Raw genomic sequence first — 22,351 nt, 5'->3', positions numbered from 1 at the left:
TAATCGGTGAGCATTAAAACACCTGGGGTAATTAGGAGATGTGATACTGATAAATTAATTAGTAATCTGCTGAGTTTATAGACCTGCAAACACCTAGCATTTAAAAATACCAAGAACATGCTGTACGTAATCTTGTTTGTGGTGAGCTAAGGAAGTATCTTGAGTGTGATCATCATGAAAGTCCAAATAGAACCATATGAGATGTTTCAGTACATACAGCAGTAGTAAAGAAATCAGTGGATAGGAAGGTCAGTTGCACAAAACAGATTTGCATGTCAGAGAAGTACGGACATGCACCCAGTAAAACAGTAATTCTTGGTTCTAACAATGTTTCAGTCAAACGCTATGTAAAACAAACAAGACAATTAATTGCAGGTGCCTGGTATACAATGTGAGTAAACAAGCCTAAAGCTATATGCCTGTCATATTGATTGCAAAAGTCTATATCCAATGAACTAATGGTGTTGATAAGTATTTGCAGACCTTGGGCTACATCCTTCCTCATTGGTACTATGGACAGGTGCAGTAAGTAATGGAACTGATACAGTTGTGGATGTTCATGAGGCAATACCAACACAGGATGTAATATGGTACAGGAAAGATTTAATGTGAACATCCACGCTGGGAATGCAGGTGCAAGTCACAAGAAACAAAAGCAGAAACATGTAGTATAGGCAATCAAGACCCATAAAGCCAAAGGATAGCAAGAAAAAGGGACTGCAGAGTTAATGTCACACAAAAATCCTTTTCAACCACGGCTGAATAACTCTGCTTGGAGGTGGTGTGGCATGGGACATATTAAAAACCCCAAATACCTAAAGAACAGGGCTAAAACAGCAGTTTAAGTCCTACTTCAAATCTGCAGGGCTTGCTTTCACTGAGTAGCTGTTAAAAGAAATGCATGAAGGACAGAGGGAGAAAACAGTAACCAGACTTCAGAATTTACATCGTGTTACTGTTCAGCACTCTAATGGCTACCAGGGAACAGTGTCCAACCTTTTCTGGGGACAGGAAAAGGGAGGAAAAGGATTAATCTCCTAGCAACACTTTAAAACCTCCAGTTTTATTGCTTCAAGTTCGAACTTGTTACTGTGAAACTTGAACATTTACAAAAGACTTTGAACTCCCCTAGAAGACCCAGTGTAATTGTGGTTAAATAGAAACCTCCCAATTTCTATACATAAATAATGACAATTAACAACAGACACTTGGGTCCAAAGATATTTCATACACAGCTTTTATATGAACTAGTATTTTAATACAAGGAGTTATGTATTTGATTTCTAGGAGAACTTCCTGCAATTTAAGACCCATTTAACAAGGTATTTGGGTAAGTGTAACTGAAATGTGACTTCAAGATGCCAAATGTACACTGCTGTGCAAATGCAGTCATGTGGCTGGACCTGTGAATGGATTCACAGATTGTTTAGAGCAGTTTCTGACTAGAACATTTTGGATGCAAGCACTATAAGGAGAACCTACAAAGCTTCCAGGCACTTAGCTAGCCAATGTGCCTACCTATCCCACCATATTCTGCCTATTTTTGCTGACATTAGGAGAATGATGTTATAGACAGTGATCCTGGCATTGGTACTTGGAGTAGACACAGAATAAAATTGCTTTTACAAAACACAGGATAAAGAATCTGCACTTAACACCCAAAACCCATTGACCCTTCAAGCAGAAATATCTCAGCATAAATATCCCCCAAACATTATCTTGACAGTCAAAGTTTAGAAAACTAAAAACATAGTCCTAAAGATCAGGGAAGACCATAAACTCTGAGTAGAATTCAGACTGAGCAGGATGTACACGCTCTAATACATTAAAGTGCAAATAAAATTCTTGAGTGATTATAAAAACACGATGACAGCATTCTGCTGAGTGAGAGATATATTCTTTCAATTTACACTTTTTTTTTTTTACTGGAAAGAATTTGCAATTTGCAAAACTAAAGTAATGCAAAGTAATTCACACTCCTGTGTCTTGCTGTCTAAAGGTAACCACTGACAACAGTATTTTATGCAAAGTAAGAAAAGAAACTAGCCAATTTCAGCCCAGGACTAACTCAATTTAATGCGGCTCTTACACTCCAGAAACGAGCATAGTACAAATATAGATAGAAAATATTTCCTCACCTGAAAAAACTTGATCTTATATAAGACAGTAAAAATTCTATTTCAGAAGTTTTACATGCCAAAAGCAGTGATTTCCCTTGAAATCTTGTACTTGCCAGACAGCATAAGTTTTTGTCATTATTTGAATTGCTGTAGTTGTTACCTCAAAGAAAGAAGTTCGTATTGTGTATTCTAAAGTTATTTACATAGTTTTACAAAGTTTTGCAAGATTGGCAAGCATGACCTTGCGAGCTGTTTTATATAAGCATTTACTGTCATGAACTTATGGATCTGCCCAGCTTCTCAACAAATTAATTTGCAAATGCAACAAGAATTGAACATTAGACCGAACTGCAGCAAAACAAATATCTGCTGTTAACAAAAGAACAGTTTCCATCCCTACAGTGCATTCAATTCAAACATTCGAAAGTGATTCATTAACATCTAACATAATCACACAAGGTAATAATTATCCCTTAATTGCTCAGGTTGAAGAACTGAGTTGCAAAGAATTCAGGTGATTTAAGTATTACCATGAAGAAAATGGTGTTCAGGCAAAAATGCAACCCATAGCCTGCCTATGTACTAGTCTGAAGCCTTACCCAAAACCCTGCTTTTGTATATTGTGCCCTGTAATAGACTAAATGATTGAGGTATTAGAAATTATTTAGCCATCCAGTTTGCTACAGGCTCCATTAGTATGGCTTTACTGTTGCCCCATGTCTTTTCCTTGTCCAATACCTTATTCATCTTTGTGGCCCTTTGTTGATTCAGTACGTCCATGTTCTTTCTGTACTGGAGAACCTGGACACAGCAATCCAGCTATGGTTTTACTAGTGCTGAGCAGGTCATATGATGCAGAATGCTGGGGCATTCATGAGCTCTCATATAATGAAAATGCAGCGTGGCCTCTAATGCGAAGGAAATAACATAAAATTCCTTAGTATAAAGATTTTAAATGAGCTTCTGTAGATAAATAACCAAGGAATTAGAGCATGGCAACAGTAAGCATAGTCATGTCTCCTGTGAGGGATTTGGAGCACAAGCCCTATGAGGAGAGGCTGAGGGAGCTGGGGCTGCTTAGCCTGGAGAAGAGTTGTCTCAGGGGGGACCTTATCACTGTCTTCAACTACCTGAAGGGAGGTTGTAGATGGTTGGGGGTTCTCCCAGGCAACCACCAACAGAACAAGAGGACACAGTCTCAAGCTGTGCCAGGGGAGGTTTAGGATGGATGTTAGGAGTGATTTGCCATTGGAATGGGCTGCCAAGGGAGGTGGTGGAGTCACCATCACTGGAGGTGTTTAGGAGGAGACTGGATGAGGCACTTGGTGCCACGGTTTTGTTGATAACATGGTGTTGGATGATAGGCTGGACTTGATGATCTTGAAGGTCTTTTCCAACCTGGTTAATTCTATTCTATTCTATGAAATCAAAGCATGTGCTTTATATTAACTGTCAAAAAAACCCCACCAAAACCAAAAACAACAAACAAAAACCAAACCAAAATCGAACCCCAAGAACTAGATGGCTTCTCATGTGGTGAGGCGTACGACATACTTATTCTGTGAAGCAGCATATATATTAGTCTTGAATAATACATTTTGTGTAGTGAGATTTTCACCAAGCAGCAATGTGAAGTCATAGACACATTGTTATGTAACAAGCCTCAAACCTTTTCTTGTTAAACAGACCTGTAATTCTTAGGAAGTGCTTCAGAAAAAGGTAGTGAAGGCAATAAAAAGTCAGTCACTTCACCACAGTAAGAATATACATATCAGTTTCAGAGAGATTAAATAAAACCACATATAAAGTCTAAGAGGATCCCTTTATGACCTTATAAAACAGATGTTTACGCTTCAAAGGATATTTGTAGAAAGAAACAACTATTCACATAAAATAATAAATAATATTGAATGGTTACAACAGATGTAAATGATATGTACACAAACATGTACAGATTTTGAGTTAATTTTCTGTTCATCAGAGAAATTTCATCTTCAAGTAAGCAAATTCTAGATAGCCCTGCAATACAAGTAAATTAGCTCTACATAATGCAAAGTAAAAGGAGAGAGAAAATTCCTCCCCTAGGGTTCATAGCACTAGAGCAGCTGTTCTGCAGTCATTACTGCAGTCCATAGGCAGCAGCAACCACAGCTGTTACACATTACCCTAAACAGGCATCTTGGACAGTAGATTCATGTAATCACAGACTTAATGGTCATCTTCCCTCCCCTTGAACTCATTAACTCCTCATCACTGTTACAAGGGATGAGACAGAGATTTTCCCAAAGTGAACAAGGAATAAAGAATTCCTGGTATGCCTTTGATGGCTTTCTCCTTAGTAAAATATTCTAATATTCTGCATGTACTGCTGCACGCATTGAAAAGAACAATGGAAATTTGCCTTCTAAGTCGTATCTTTAGTCTATGTCATCTTCATTTTCCCATTAGTTTTCTGTGTAAGAAAATTTGGGGTTTGAAGTATACTTTTTTTTTTTTTTTAAATAAAAAAACCCATTCTGGACATGTATTTGAAATGTGTCCTCTGATCTGCTAAGCCAATACTTACTGCTAATTTGCACATGTATTTCATATGTAATCTTAGCAAAGTTTTTGTCAACAAAGCAATTCTCTTTCAGACTTCAGTTATAATAATAGTCATTGTAGTAGTTTGCAATAATTTAATGTCTCATATTCAGACTTGTTAGACTCTTTCTAGTTGATCTTTCAATTTCTAAGTGGTATCTTAGTACATCTCCGGGTGCCACCCTTTTCCATGCCCTTAGAAAGCTAATGATGGAGAACGTTTTCTCATTCAGGCCTCTTTTCTCATCTCTTCCTCCTGTCTCAAATGCTGTACTCAATACATTGATCATGACTTAATTCCCACTCATTTAGCAAGGGTCACTAAAGTCTCCAGATTTCAGTCTATGAGCTCAGAATTTTTTTCTTTTACATAAAATGTAATAGTATTCTATCCGTATGTTACAGTGATACTGTGCCTCCTCAAGCTATATAAAAAAAGGGCTCCTTAAGTAAGGACATAGAAGTGAAAAACAGGCAGAGATGCACCATACAGCTATAATGAATATATTTTCTCTGCTGTTCAAGAGCTTAATATCGGTCAGAGACTTCTGGATCAAGATAAAAGGGAAGGAAGCCTGGACCTGTCTCATAATAGGGGTCAGTGATATATCAAACCAGTCAGAGTGAATGACTACTTCCCAGAGCAATTAACAGAATCAATCAAAGGATAGGGAAGTCGCAATAATGGCAAATTGGCTACTATCACTCTGCTAGGTGAGTAGTGCTGGAAGACATAAATTGTCTAACAAGCATTTGCTGAAAATACCCTAGAGAGCTGAACAATTAAGCAGGCACTGGTATTTTTACAATTCCTACTTTTATAGAGATGTTGGTCAAGAGTATAAAGGACTGGGTAGTTTGAGTGAAAGTTATCATAAAACAATGAGAATTCTACAACACTAGGAAAGGAAGGAAGTGCCACAGCACATTAAGAACAATGACATTCCAAAATCAGATGTTAACAAACTGAGGAAACAAAGGGTAGGATCTCTTTGGCAAACATTCAAAGTTTGGGGATTTATTTGTGGTTTGGTTTTTTTCCCCCCTCTTTAAACAAATGAACAAACAAAAGGTTCAGGACAACTGGCAGTTTTACACAGAACGGGTTCTAGAGGCAGAAAAACAACTGATCTCAAACAAGAAGTCAAAAAGGGAGCAAATGAAGAGAACTAAGAGCCTAAATAAAGATCTCTTGAATGATCACAATTTTAAAAGTAATTCTACCAAGAGTGTAAACAATATTACCTGTAAAGGGAGAGCATCAATTTCTCAGGGAGCATAGTGGATTAGGATTCTAAGTAGGAAACAACAGTCAGGGTGCATTAGATGAACCAAGAAAATGTTACTTAAAATTGCAAGTAGAAGAAACTCAAAAGGGCCCTTCATTATCAGGGAAAAAAAGTCAAATCACTGACAATAGAGAAGGCTAAAACAGTTTAGGCTTTTTTATTTTCCTAATAAATGTGACAGCATAGCAGGCACCATAAAGGGGAAAGGGAAAGAGTAAAATAACAGTTAGATCTCCAATTCCACGAGACTTAGCAATTTAAAAGCAGTGTCAACTGGAACAAAACTTTAGCTGTTATGTCTGATAACATACAGAAGTGGAGGAGGTCTCAGAATTATGGCAGCAACACCAGCACTTACAATTTTCCCCATGCTTTTTTTATGTATCTTGGGATTCACAAAGTGGTTGATTAAATTGGTGTATCTCAAATTTTACTAGAACAAATTATTCACAAATCCATTTCCAAGCACCTGGGGATAATAAGATAATAAACAGACAACACAGATTTGTCAAGAACAAATTACATTAAACCAACCTAATTTTATTTCATTTTTGTCAGACTAATTAGTCTAGTGGATAAGAAGGAAGAAACATTTGTAATGTATCCTACCCTAATCAAAGAAAAATAGAGTTTAGCTGAAAGTCCTAAAAGATAAGCACATGCGGGCTGGAAATAACAAATGAAAAAGTGTGTTTGATGCAAGACAGCAGCAGAGAGCACTTCTGCTTGAATTCCAAAAGGCCTGTTTGGGTCAGTCACTGTTACATACTGACATGAATGATTTAGACATTGCATAGAAGACACCAACATTTAAGAATACATTATTCTAAAATATATATAAAATTATCTTGATAAATTTGGGAACAGTAAGTGAGAAATTTCATGAAAGCAAATGCAAACTGTTGCATTTAAAAAGAAAACATAAACACAAAGGTGATATAACTGATGAAGTCAACAGAAACAGAAAATTGTAAGTCATCCAACTCTGATGCTTGCAAAAAGCATGTGTTCTGAAATAGGTAGCATCAGGTAACTGAAATGTCACATGAAGACACAAAGTGTTGCTATTTGATTTTGTTTGAAGTTTTTGAGGTCTCAGCTAGAGTTCATTGTGGGGTGTCCCACTTCCAGAAGACAAATGACCAGATAAAATGACTCTTGATGTGATTTGATTTGTTAAATCTTAAAAAAGAGAAGGCAGAAAAGCAACATGATAATAAATTGTTTCACATTGTATGCAATCAATCACTGTCATGATATAAAGCAAAAGCTGGCTTATTTTCAACAAAGAAGATACAGTTCTGATATCAGGAAGACCTCTTCAAATATTAGTAGGCATAAGTTCATTACTACTTGTGCAAGGCTCTGATCATCAATAGCTCTTATGAAAACAGATTTGCTAGCATAGTCTACATGTACATGAAGTTGCTGAAAAGAAGAAACTATGTGGAGGCAATAGCTCTCCAGTTGCTTGCTGGTGCCTTTTCTTTTTTTCTCTGCAGTTAAGCCATTTGATCTTAGTCAATTTTGTTTAAGATTCTGCTTCTAAAAAAGTTAAATAACTTCTCTACAAGATCTTTGTAGCCTCAAAGCGAACAAATACCATGGTCAGCTGACAGGTTAGCAGGCCATTAAGAGAGAAAAAGAAGGAATTAATTAGCTAGCTTTCAGGAAGAGAGGACTTCTTAGAAGAATATAATACTGTTGATGTGAGAAAGACTGCCAGCTTAGGAGTCCCATACTCTCTTGTCCTGCTACAGCATTTACTATCCACGTACTGAGAGGCACTGAAGCTGAAACAAAGCCAAACTGCGTAAGAAATCTGATTATTTACCTATGGAATGAAATTCATACTGGTTGTTTTTGAGATTGACATTTAGAATCAAGCCTCTTAAGAGACTGCCACAGAACAAGGTACTTTGGTCACATTATGGCACCTTTTTAGTTACACAAGTAGGTATGCTGAAAAAATCATTGACAAAAGCTCCAAATGTCCCAAATCCCAATTCAATGTCTGGAATTTTGTCGCAAACTGGAAACGTACAAATGTACATTTGTGTAAGATGCAGAGCATCTTACCACCTACCTACTGGTCATCTCAGACTATTGCTTGTCCAGCCAAAGTATGCTTAGATGATAGAACTAAAAAGACTATTCTAAGCAGCCTACCTTATAGATGAGTGCATGTATTCATTAAAAACAAAGAAATTAAAACCAACAGGCACTTTGTTGATTCTGGGAGTGATTTTTGGTCACACTGCTTGAAGACTGAAATATGGAGGTTCAAGTATTTATATTGATAAACTGTAGTGCGTGACAAAAAGACTCATGAAAGGTGAAAAAAAGAAACAACCCTTCAACTTTAAAGCCTAAAATTTTGAATAAAGCATATGCCTGAAATTTAAACAAATGGAACCCCTTTGTCAGGTTTTGTTGGAAGGTCATCTTTAAGTGACTGAAGAAAGCAAGTGTCGGTTTAGTTAGTCATGAGGTGGTGGGTGATAGGTTGGACTTGATGATCTCCGAGGTCTTTTCCAAACTTATTGATTCTATGACAAACATTTAAAAGCCTTTGATTGTACTCAGGTTTACTACATAACCTGATGACTTCAAGGGATTTTTCAAGAGGAGATTGGATGTGGCACTTGGTGCCATGGTCTAGTCATGAGGTTTGTGGTGACAGGTTGGACTCGATCCTCGAGGTCTCTTCCAACCTTGGCGATACTGTGATACTGTGATTTCAGCATCTTCACCCCAAACACTGAAATCTTAATTGAAAGTGTTTTACTTAATTTTCAAAACTTAACCAAACAATAAAACAGAATAAACTCCAACTTTGAAAAAATTTTCTTGCCTTTCTACAGCTATCCCTCTACTGCACAAATAAGCACTGCCCTAACTACCATGATAAGCCCTTTGCTTTCCAGTTTTCACCAATCTCTATTCTGACCATAAAGACTCCATCCTGTGAAAAAGTAAACTCAGTTTATCCCAGCTGCAGTGTGGGCATTTATGAATTTGTGCCAGCTAGTACACTGGGCATTGCTGGAATACAAAACCTGGAACAATCAGAAGCAAAGAATATATATTGCAGATTTTGTTTCATTATTTAATACATCAGTCACAGCTCATAAGAACATCATAATGTTTCAAGAGGCATGTTCCATATTGTGTTCTTTGTCTGCACATGGGAAAATATTTATGCCACTTAGCTACAGCACCAGAACAGGAGGACACAGTCTCAAGCTGCACCGGGGGAGGTTCGGGCTGGATGTTAGGAAGAAATTCTACACAGAGAGAGTGATTGGCCATTGGAATGGGCTGCCTGGGGAGGTGGTGGAGTCACCATCATTGGAGGTGCTTAGGAGAAGACTGGCTGGGGTGCTTGGTTGCATGTTTAGTTGATTAGGTGGTGTTGGATGATAGGTTGGACGTGATGATCTTGAAGGTCTCTTCCAACCTGCTTTATTCTATTCTATTCTACTCTACTTGGCAAAAATGGGACTGCTATCAATACAGACAGTTCTAACATAGATCCTTTATTTTTATCAACTTTATGTATTTCCTGGTTACAGTTTATAATTTTACAGGTCCATTTTGTAAGTGGTTACTTACTCTAGAGTAGTCTAGGCCTCTCACTTGGAGTACACACTACTCCAGGAAGAGCTAACAGGGAGAGAAACATATTATTACACAGTAACATTCCAATCAGCCGGTTTTTTTTGCGTTAGTAGGTAAGTAAGTTTTATTTTAGAAGTTGTGATTTTCCTTTATTGCAAACTATACATTTATCAAAAGCTAAAATACTAGCTTTTTAGAGGGTAACTTTTCCTTTTTTTAATTCAAGGAAGGAATAATTTTTAACATGCTCTATTCTACAAAAGGATCTTTGTCACTTCTTCATAGGATTAGCTGTGCACTATCTACACTTTGAGTTTTTAAGCTATATAATTTGTTGCTTGGTTCTTTGATGAGAAAGGTAGATTTAATGACATTTTAGATAGGAGCCTTCTGAGCATTTTGAGTTGGATCTAGGCATTTCCATGCTTTACTGTTTTGGGATTATACAGTGAAACTTTTTTATTTTTTAAAATTGCTTCAGCTGGAAAAAAATCCCCTATTTTTCCTCTGAGTCCTTGTGACCTGATATTTAGCTTTGGTGCTGATTTTATTGAATGTTTATTTATGTATTAAAATGCAAGCTCTGCATTTGAGTGTATACGTTTTTAATAACCTGAATGAAGAAGGAGCACAGAATTCTCCTGCAGGTACAGATAGCTGTGAACAGTGCAAAGAAGTTCTGAATATTGCTAGAACATAGTCCCTCTATGTCAGTTAACAAGCAAGTCTATGTGATTAAGGAGAGCTCCACTTGGAGAGACTGCAATTCACACATTACTGAAAAAGGCAATGAAATACAGACATAAGTTACTTAACCAGAGATAATGCAAGCTAATGATAACCAAGAAAGCACTCTACAGCATCAACAAGATTTGGCAGTATATTTCAACAAATCTTCAGTTCAAACAATGTTCCCATCACACCATGTGGATAAAATAGATGGAAATTCACCATCAGTGCCAACAGATGTCAAAAAACTTTCAAAGCAACTGCCTTAGAAGTGATTATATGTATTAACTTTAAACAAATTACAAACACGCCAAAATTTCTCAGAGTTCATCAACCTTCCCTCCTCCCTGTGCTTGACCAGAAAGACCTTGAAAATATTCTGAGGCTCACATGAAGAATGAAGCTGGGGTATTTTCCATTGCAGGGCGGAAAAATGGAGATGCAATGGGCCAAATGATATTATCTCCAAACGAGAATTCTTGGGACAGAAAAAGAGAAGTGGATTTAGCAACAGGGGAAAAAAACCAAAAGTCTCAACAGGACAGTGGTGACATAACCTTATTACTGCCATAAGCAATATTTGATTCTGTGGGAAAGTCTATGCAACATTTTTGTTCCATTGAAACACTAACATTATGCTGGGGGAATCTGAACTTTTTAACCCTTCCAACAAAATTCTCTGAGGAAGGGTGTATTAAAAAAACCCAAACACAAAACCCCACCTTTTTGGTTTTGTTTTTTGGCTAATACTCAAACACATTTCTCTTTGTTGTCTATAAATGTTCCTTCTCTTTCAGGCCATTCTGATCAATATAGGGGCCTCAGATGGAAAGGAATGATTTGACAGGTTGGACTTGACGATCTTTGAGGTCTCTTCCAACCCTGGTGATTCTGTGATTCTGTGACACCAACTGTAAAGTTAGAAATACGTCCCCTCCCCAGTCTGTTCACTGGCCACAGCAACCCCATGCAGTGCTACAGGCTGGGGTCAGAGTGGCTGGAGAGCAGCCAGGAAGAGAGGGACCTGGGGGTATTGGTTGATGGTAGGCTGAACATGAGCCTGCAGTGTGCCCAGGCACCCAAGAGGGTCAATGGCCCTCTGTACACTGCACTGGCTAGGTCACACCTTCAGTACTGTGCCCAGTTCTGGGCCCCTCAGTTTAGGAAGGATGTTGACTTGCTGGAACGTGTACAGAGAAGGGCAACAAAGTTGGTGAGGGGTTTGCAACACAAGCCCTATGAGAAGAGGCTGAGGGAGCTGGGGTTGCTTAGCCTGGAGAAGAGGAGATTCAGGGGTGACCTTATTGCTCTCTACAACTACCTTAAGGGAGGTTGTAGACAGGTGGATGTTGGTCTCTTCTCTCAGGCAGCCAGCACCAGAACAAGAGGACACAGTCTTAGGCTGCACCAGGGGAGGTTTAGGCTGGATGTTAGGAGGAAATTCTACACAAAGAGAGGGTTGCATGGTTTAGTTGATTAGGTGGGTTGGATTAGTTGATAGGTTGGATGCGGGGATCTTGAAGGTCTCTTCCAACCTGATCTATTCTGTTCTATTCTATTAAAATGTAGCTTTTTGACTCATGCAAAGAGAAAACCTGGAAATTTCTTTTGAAATGTTATTATTTCTAAATGTAGCAGTGTCATTTACTGCATAAGACTTTAAGGTAATCTATTGATTCTATGGCAACACTGAAACCTGTTTTGCATCTGTTCTTAAAAGAACAAATCATTAATAAATTCTGTGGAAGTAAAATATTAAGATACTGTGGTGTGATCAAGCAGAACAAAGCTGAATAATCTAACATCATTAATTCTTTGGCATTTCTTTTTAAAAAAAGATAGACAGAATGAAAATTTACCTGTCATAATAAAACACAAACCGGAAAATACTTGCTAGCACAGAAAATCAAAGCACAGGTCATTGTAGTTTTTTTATTTTTCCCTTTTTTCTAAAAAAATTATCATGTTACCTTCTCAAGCAAATGAAATAAATATCAACATTATCAGGAGACTATTTTTTGCCACTTATGGATGTCTTTTGTTAGCAGCTTTCTCTATATGGGACACTTGAGGTTTAGGATATATCATTGTAACAGAATGGAAGACAACATTATGAATAATTACAGACTTCCAGTATCAAAATACACATTTCAGTCAAATACCTGAAGTACTTATTCATTAAATAATGAATGATATACAACTAACTACTTGCAGATTTGGTTTGGTGCATTTGCTTGGATTTTCTTTTATTTGTGGTTTGTTGTTGCTGTTTGGTTTGGGTTTTTTATTTTTTTGTCCTTTTAAATATTTGAAGATTCAGAAAATTATAGTCAGAGAAGACTAAGGACCTAATGTTACACAAAGCACAATTTCTAGTAACAATCTTTTGTTAAGAGTTTTATATATTGTTTACTGGGACACTTACTCTTTCACGATGTAGAAAACCACTGTCAGAGTATTGTAAATCAATATATACAACTTATGGCCTACTAGAGTGAAATGCCTTATTTTGTAGCTGTTTTTAAAACAAATTTGTAAAAGGATATAAAGAGATTAGTTCATTTTAATAGAAAAGCAGTTGGGTCTTACAATATATTCAAGCAAATCTATTTGATGCAAAAAGTTAGTTTCGTAAAAGGTAAGATAGAGAACCAAAAGCACTCCACCTGAAAGTATGGAAAGCTTACAAATGCTGATGGGTTTCATGAAAAAAACTCAAACAACAAAAACATACTACATACACACACATATATATGTATGGGAGCTGCTAGTCCAAGAGAAATAATACATGAAGAGAGCTGATTTTGCCTCTTCCCTCTCTGTGCCTTTCTCATAGGCAAAATGCCAACAACCTGTTTCACTGCCTGGTTAGCTGATAAATTATGTCAATTCTATTTAGTCAACAGATTTCAATGCGTGGACCATGAATCTCTGAGAATACACTGACTACAAGATCTATTACAAAAGTACTATGAAAAATAAATTCATAGATACTGTATACCAACCAATAAAAATAAAGTTTCTAAGTTGTTCTACACAACCAGTGAAACTATACTAATGTTTCCAGGAACTGAAAATCACTGATGCTTGAACCTGAAGTGTGTTTATATGATGCTTCCACATAGCATCAAAATTAATTTCCCAAAATAGCAAATACTAATGCAAATATGTTTTCGAGTTCCTAATATACTGAATGAGAGCTCTGGTGAAATATGAGAGTATTTTTAAAATGTTACCCAGATAAAGTCAGTCAGATTATCCAAAAGAGTGAAATCTCATCTATCTGCCAACAAACTGTAATGAAGTATCAGTGGAATAAGTGACAATTTTCCCCTACAACAGACCATGATAGCAGACCGGGAGCTGTTCAGGAACACATCTGTGAACAGTCAAAATTAAACATAGTATTTTGTACTTTTGCTATTATCATACTTACATATATATATACATACACACACACATATATATATGTATGTGTGTGTGTGTGTGTATACATATATATTAAAAAGCTGTAGGATAAAACTCTCAGGAGTGTTACAGTAAAAGCTATATAATGATAATTTTTACAGTTCTTAGGAAACAGTGTGTCACTGAATATTTACCATACATTATATTAGAAAGTAAGCTTAGTAACTTCAAAGTTAGTGCAGCTATTTTCAAAGATTTGAATTTGAAAGATTATTTTTAGGTACTCATGTTAAATAGTAATTTCTAGGAGCCTAAAAGAATTGCACAATTATCAATAATTTAATAATTAATATTTTTGTGATATTATTAAATTCATTTATCAAAACAGGAAGCTTTCCTTAGGTCCTAAAATAAGAAAAAGGAAGGATATATGAGAGAGAGCTCCTTTGACATAATTCTGTCATGGCAATTTACAAGCAGTGCAATGTGTATCAGACGTTTCAGCCAAGTGCATCAGAACATACAAGATACATACATACATAGAATACATACATAGAATAAACCAGAATAAACCTTCAAGATCATCGTGTCCATCCCATCAACCAATCCAACACCACCCAAACAACTAACCCACGGCACCAAGCACCCCATCAAGTCTTCTCCTGAAAACCTCCAACGATGGTGACTCCACCACCTCCCCAGGCAGCCCATTCCAATGTGCAATCACTCTTTCTGTATAGAACTTTTTCCTAACATCTAGCCTGAACCTCCCCTGTCGCAGCCTGAGACTGTGTCCTCTTGTCCTGGTACTCGCCGCCTGGGAGAAGAGACCAACATCCGTCTGTCTACAACCTCCCTTCAGGTAGTTGTAGAGAGTAATAAGGTCACCCCTGAGTCTCCTCTTCTCCAGGCTAAGCAACCCCAGCTCCCTCAGCCTCTCCTCATAGGGCTTTATGTTCCAAACCCCTCACCAACTTCGTTGCTCTTCTCTGGACTCGTTCCAGCAAGTCAACATCCTTCCTAAACTGAGGGGCCCAGAACTGGACACAGTACTCGAGGTGTGGATGCTGAACACTAGCTTTTAATTATACTGTTTTGGCAGATTATTCACTAGTCATGACTGAAAGTGTTGCAATTTTCATTATTAACAGTAGGTTTTTCCAGAAATCTTATCATTTTCCATCAAGAGAAAGATTCTTATAGTCCTAGTTTTGAGCCAGGAGCTGCCCAGGGCAAAAGGGCAGAAAAGATATTTTACCCCTTGCAAGGAGTAAAATAATAAATGCTCCACACTAGAATGGAAGTTTGAATGGGAATTCTATTTACAAATACATACAAAAGGCATTCACCTAAAAGGAATACACCTGGGCCTACCAGAACAAAACCTTCAGAGCCTGAAGCAAAAATATTATTACAGATTCATCATCTGACTTTTACTGGAGTCCAGTGCTCTACTGTATTTCCTAGCTGAGCTATTAGTAGGAAACAATGTACATCAGTATACATGACAGTCACAGACTATATCCATGCTTCGCATGAGGCTTAAAATATAGTTTATCCTAAGTCACAGTTCTGCCTGTTTCTCTAAAAAGAAAGCCCCTAATAATAACACATTATAAGATATTTTTCTAGTCAAGTTTGCACAAGAAATCTTAAAGTTGCAGGCTGGTGGAGGATGAAGAAATGCTCTGGGGAACTCTTCAGGCTAGCCCTTTTCTGACACCCCTCCTCTCTAAGCACCTGCTTTTACCCACTGCCAAAGACTGCATAAGAAATTGATTAATTTTTAGTCTGGGCCATTTGCATGTTATTAGTCCTTTACCATGTATCCTAGATTCAGCATCAATTAGTTAAAATTATAGTTATACAAATTAAACACCGTATCTTTACAAAGCCCTTTGGAATTCATGGCCTATATCCTACACAAATAAATGAGCACAGGCCAGGCCACTTAGGCAGCCTACTTCCTTCCACAGTATATGCATAGGTTGGGACTTGTTAAGACCTTCTGGGACCAGGAGGAGGATATTCTGTTATGAAAGAGCTGAGGCTGTTTTCACTTCAGGCTGTGCAGCCATCTACACTGCCCAGAAAAACAGGGTCAGACAATGGCTGTGGCACACAGGTGTGTTTGTAGGTGGCAGGCATCATTATGGTGCTCTAGACTGTATTATAGAGGCAAGGATGTAGATGAAAACACTGTATCTGTTAAGTCATTTGTAAGGGAAATATGAATATGAAAACCACATGCAAAAAAAGCAAAGGAACTAGCAGGTAATTTCATGAAGATGATTAATGTTGGTATATTTAGACTATGACATTAAACACAAAACTGCACAAAGCAGCAACCTGTTACTGCTTTGATTAGTATTTCCTTCCCTAGACACATGATCTAGTCAGTAGCATTTTTACACAGGTGTTTAAAGTCCAGAAAAAAAGTTCAACTTTTAGCTACATTCCAAGTGTGTGCATGTCTGCACTTGACTTCTTCATCATTGACTTCTGCAGCAGCTTTTTTGGAGACTTGAACAGTTTGAACCTTCAATAAGATGGTAAATATAGTATACATATAAGTTATTAACCATTCACATAACTAACTGAAGGTCAAGCCTATTAGACTTGCTTCAGCTCACATCAATTATCCTCACCATTGAAGGTGATGTAACTATGATTCCAGCTAATTAGGTCTGTAATATTGAGATAGAGTGGCTAATAAGGCTTAACATGGGAGAATCAAGTTAACTCTGTCAATCTTATTTATAATAATGCATTTTGTCATATGAACAGTCCAGCAGCCTAAGAGATGTAGATTTGCATTTTTCTAAAAGGCACAGGCAAATGTGTCTCTCTTGTGGTAAAATATCCTTCAAAGGCATTCAATGGCATCACACTAAATATATCCTAATATTGAAGAAGGTAAGGCCTATTTTACATTCTAGAAATAATTTATCACCTGTAAATGAGAAAACCAGACAAATAACCTCCAAGCAGTGTCTAGTTAATAACTGTAAACAGAGAAGTATCTATCCAGTCATTCCAGCAATCAGTGTTAATTTTCAGTCTTTGCATAGCTGTAGATAATCACATTCCTGTTAATTTACAGCTATGTTCTAATCCTTAATTTAAAACTCTACTGAGATTTTGATTTTAGTACCTGAACAATCATTTGACAATGTGTGAAGAGGCAGAAGAACAAACCTGAGACCTAGGTTTTGTCTATGGGTATATATTCAAGGTAGAAAAGCATGGAAAATTCCTAGCTAAAGGGATATCCCAACAACAACCCCATTTGAGGGTGGCAGGTCACACACGACCTAGGCCATGCATGTGGTTTATACAATTCTCCTTCATCTACCTGGTCTCTCGTCATGCCATCTGAAAGGATATAGACAGATTTTGGAAAAGCTGAGAATGTTTTTTCCTCCTTTCTGGGGAGGATGGGTCAAATTCCTGAAATACTACTTTGTCCCAAAGCTCAGCAATCAGCTGAACCAACTGAGGTAATTACATGCAGACTCAGCTCTGCTTGAAATGCATATTAGAGGTGAAATGTACTACTACACTGATCACTGATACATGTGCCTGTCCAGAGTTTCAAAACTGGCCTACATTTTAGACTAAAAGTGTTTTGAAACTGATAGGGGAACAATCTGAATTAGGAATCAAACCCGGAATAAACCTCTATTTATTTAGTGTAAGTGTAGTAATCATAGTTTTAGTCTTTTCAGATTGAACTTCACCAGATATAAACTGATTAACACCATTGACAATATATAACAGTTACAGCTGTGATTTGAAAAATCTGCAATGAAACAGTATCTTACACAAGAAATTCTACATATTCTATTGATGTTTTTACATAAAACATTTCAATTTAGAATTGCTAGACCAAATGACCTTATTTTCATGTATTTTCATGATGTCTGGCAAGGTAGGATTCCATGCTGGTTTATATCTTCAAAACATTAATGTACTGCTACAGTAGCATTCAAGTTAAAGTACAAGGATTGCAAAACCCTTCTATTATGATTTCCATGACAAATTAGCTTTCAGCCCTTTCCACTAGCAAAGTGCTATTAATTATGCTTAGACAGCATAACAAAGACAACAGGTGCTTGTAGGAAGGTCATAAAGAGCGCTTCACATGGAACTAAGAAGGGATTGTTACAACTGATTGTATATCACAAAGCAACATACAGTATGAAGAACTATTTATTTCTTGAAAATTGTTAATGGTTCTAAACACGGAAAAATTTGCCAGTATCCCAAAGAATATCACAGTATTTCAGATTAAATGTAGTAATAAAACCATGTAAGCACAGGTGTGCCAAGATGACATTTAAGATGTCATAACTTTGTCTTCTTTAATAAGCCTTAACTACAATATTCTTTTATGTACAGGTTTATGTTTTACACTCTGCACAAATAGCAGCCTTTAAGATGTATTTTTCCAATGTGAACATGTTACTTAAAAAAGGGATGAGCTGTACTCAGCAAGAAATAGAGGAGGCCTACTTTGCTACTACATTTGTTACCGAAGATTAAATGGTTAATTAATTCATCTGTTCACGGTACAAGGAAGCTTAAAAATGAGGTTCAATGAATGTGGTTTTATTTGTTAAACCTGGGGTAGACTCCTCATCATAAGACAGAAAAGACATGCAGAATATTACTAACAAGGCTAAAACTATATTATGCAACTAGAAATACTTGTCAGTCCTTCCCATTTTTACCTGTTTCACTTTATAGTAATGGATTGGTCCTGCTCTACCCACCTTGTGCCCATTGCAGAGGCTTCTCTAATTTTCTTTTCCAATAGATGTGATACCAGATTTTTTTTAGAGTAGTTATAGAATTTGACTGTGTTGAACATTCCTGGACATCCAAAACAGAATAATCTGCAGAACAGAATAGTTTTCAGGGCAGTAACAGAAATGCAGCAACTATCTGCCCATTGTACAAACACATGATTTTAAAGGGAAGGTCTTTCTTATACTTGAGCTCCTGTCCTGATCATTTTCTACAACTGTGATGAAACAAAAGCTCAAATGTTTAAAACATTTTGTGTTGTTTGTTGTACAGGCAGTAAAACAGCCATTGTGCTGTAAAATCAACTTCTCATATCAAAAGGGAACTTCTTTATTGCTTCCCATTAACTGCCATACACAGAGGTCACATCCTGGTGACACTAAGTCACAAACCCAGAGATATGGTAGTATCTAGCAGTGGGGCATGATTCTGAAAAACTAACTGCACATTTATAATAATATATAGTTGTACTTGGAATAGCTGGCTCTCTTATATTAGCCCTCTCCAATTTTTAGCATGAAAAAGGAAGAGATTATAGGCCAAGAATTTTCTTTCTAATAGTGACTACATCAAAAACTACTCCTGTAACCTTCCCATCCGACACTGTGGGAGAGAGCACATTTCTACGCTGTGAATGAGCAGGCCAAGTTTATCTTAACTAAATAATGAGAGTGGTCCTGAATTTCCTGAGCAGTGAGATTGGTTATGATGATAGCATCAACTAGTACATACTATGGAATTTTAAAATCCTAACACTTCCTCCACTTCTGATTAAAAAAGAAAAAGAGAGAGAGATTGTCTTAAAACAAGTCCAGAATATTCCTTAAAACTCTCTTTTATACAAATTAAAAGATTCATGATTGTGAGTCTGCTACCCTTTTCTAGGCAAATCAGTTCTAAAATCATTAATATTAAAGTGTGAAATACAGCTGAGCATATATTTCATCAGGTAAACAATTTTAAAAAATGAAATATAGCTGCCCTAGTTTAGATGAGCTTCTAGGTTTTAACAAAACCGTATAACTTTGTTTGAGATTTCTGGCACACTTGAGATGGGGAGAGTGACCCAAAAGACCTGCAAGTCTACCATGTGAAAAAGTGGAGAAATCCTTGTAAAGAATCCATAACTTAGGTTTGGTAGGCCCTTGTTCACTTGAAATTTTGTTCAGTCTCTGAACAAATATGTTATAGGCCACAATAACAGAAATCAAGCTGTGATGGAAATTTCAAATGCTAAAATACGGCCTGAAGACTAGATGATGTGACCCACAGTTCACATTATGGGGTAGCTTTTTTCTGGAGTACTTTATCATATGGTGCAATCTCACTTACTAAAAGGTTATTTAAGGTTCCTGTCTCTTAAAACAAGAATGCAAGTAAACCACCACAGATCCCTAGACATTTCTGTGATTTATCTGCTATACTATAAAAGTTCTTGCTCTAGGCACTTAAAATAACCACCATAGAGTCATGATCAATATGTGTGTGTATATATATATATATATATAATATATATATATTTTCATCCTTCATGTCTATATCAATATTAAACTTCTGGGTTTATGCAGTGATAATCATCCCCAAAGTATTATTTTTTTTTTAGTGAACTATTAAGATATATTAAGAAATCAATGACAAGAGTGACATACAATATATATCATAAAAGATCCATAAAACCATTTAAGATTTCACTTCCTGTCACTCGGACAGTAAATGGCAACTAGTTCCACAAGTAGAACAAAAGATGTTCAAGTTTAACCAAATGTATACTAAATATTCAATTCCCATAGAAGAGAGGTGAAAGATAACAGAAGCATTTACAAATCAGTGTCTGTACCAAGTTAAAAACAATGTTATTTATAAGGTCTACAATAGCTATATAAAATGCTTTGATCTGCTTATATTTTTGTTACATTTATTATATTTCTATAACCTCTGATAATTCTCATTGTTCTTTCAAATTTGAAAGAAACTCATTTGGCTTGGTCTTAGTACCAGAGAAATAGGAAGGAAGGGAAGAATAACGCCCTTTCTGCTTGAGTTTCTCACTTAGTCTTGACTGGAAAGCCCTTGAACCCTTGAATACTTCAGTCACTTCTTTTCATATCAAACAGGCTTCATAAAAACAAACAAACAAAAACCCCACAGAACACAACAACAATCAAGGATAAATAATACTTCTTGGCCTCCTAGAGGTATTCTGAGACTAACTGGTTAACCCTTACATAATGTGTTAATAATTAATGTTCTGTTGCTTGTTCACTTACTATGTATAATCACCACCTACATTAGAGGAGATTTGCCCACTGGCAAAATAGATTTCTAGGTTTAATGGAAGGTTAAATGAAAGCAAGAACAGCTATTTTATAGAATTTAAAATAACTGTGATAAAGGTTTGGATTGCAACTCAGTGATTCCCCCCTACTTACCTAATTTCATTTTAATCCACTTTAAAAGCACATTCTACAAGAAAGGAAGCTCTTACTCCTGTGGGAGATTAAGAGCAAAAAATGGAGCAGATCCTGGAAACATTAAAATTAATGATGTCTGAGAAATCATTATGGTTATAAACCTTGAGCCTGACAGTTTTAATTCAAGGCTCAGAAAAGCTGAGAAACAGTTAAATAAACTGAAGGACCAGATGGTCTTAGCCTTTAGGGATTTCACTACAGACAGATAAATTAGGAAACAGGAGTCAACAGTCAGAAACTAAAGATATTCTGAAGTGTTCTGAAGGGTTTGACTTCTGATTAAAAACTTGAGAAGAACATTTTTCTAAAGAAGAATATACCATGTTCCTGAAAACTGGTTTTCCAAAAGATTTTCCGATACTTACATTGCAAGAGGTTCAGATGTGGTGTTTCTATGCCCAAATTCAGATCCCTGAAATGAGTGGATTTTGTAGGTTTTTGTTTGTTGGGTTTTTTTTAAGAACAGGCATCAAGACTTAAATTTGTCAAAAGAGAAGAAAAATTTCAAAATTTTCCTTTCTAGGACTTCAGTTGTGACAAACATCTCAAATGTAACAACATAAATAACTTCTTTCAATGTCTAAAAAGGACAATCTCTTCCAAGTCATTGTAATCTGAGACTATTAGGAGACTTGAAAAATTGCACTACATTTTCCTCACCAATTTAGTTCAGGTGTCTGACAGGTCACTAATGATGGATAATGCATCAGTAACTTTAAAAAACATGTGACTTATAAAAACATGGAAGAAAAGTCAGCTAGTATTAGAGCTAGTATTTTAATTTTTGAATCAGATTCATCAGGAAGAGATTAGGGCCATAAATTCTGCTATATATGTGATCATATCCACCACATCCAGACTGTTCCTTTGGTGTGACTGCTATTCAGCTTCCAACAGTTCAACAAAGCTGGTTATTTTATGTCATGTGGGGTAGGTTTTGCTCTTGAAAATGCTATCCAACACCTCAAAATTCACAAAATACCACAATCAAAGAAGATGGTTTCTGCTTAGAGGAATACAGGTAACAAAGAAGGGGTTTGGGACAAGATTCATCAGTCCCTCCATAATACTTGAAGATAACAGCAAGAACAGATGAAGAAGTGCACAAGGAGTAAGAATACCTGGCACTTCTGAACAGTTGCCTCTTAAAGGAAACAGTTCTACAGTGTGGGTTGTGACCAGTAAAAAGAATAGGAAGCCAGAAATCAAAATTAAAGCATTGGAAGACTCACCCCAGTGATGGCCTGAGAAGTGTTACAAGGGTGGCACACGAGCCCAAATGGGTTCACCATCAAGAAAGATTATCTACACCGTTCTGGAA

General features: G+C 36.7%; 1 protein-coding gene across 3 annotated transcripts in view; it reads right to left on the bottom strand.

Moving 5' to 3' along the window:
• ADGRA1 (adhesion G protein-coupled receptor A1) overlaps positions 1 to 22,351 on the bottom strand; it is a 255,796-nt gene that overhangs the window by 70,005 nt on the left and 163,440 nt on the right. Inside the window, exon 1 of one of the 3 annotated variants that reach the window (XM_054163534.1) lies at positions 22,263 to 22,340. The exons of the other annotated variants lie outside the window; for them this stretch is intronic. Coding sequence (XP_054019509.1) covers positions 22,263 to 22,322 — 60 coding nt within the window. The 5' untranslated portion in view covers positions 22,323 to 22,340. Of the gene's footprint in view, positions 1 to 22,262; positions 22,341 to 22,351 lie in introns of those variants that run through there. 3 annotated transcript variants of the gene reach the window in all.

This window comes from Dryobates pubescens, chromosome 8, assembly GCF_014839835.1.
Source record: "Dryobates pubescens isolate bDryPub1 chromosome 8, bDryPub1.pri, whole genome shotgun sequence".
NCBI lineage: Eukaryota > Metazoa > Chordata > Aves > Piciformes > Picidae > Dryobates > Dryobates pubescens.
Note: the sequence above shows the minus strand (reverse complement) of the source record. Positions and strands in the feature narration are given on the sequence as shown.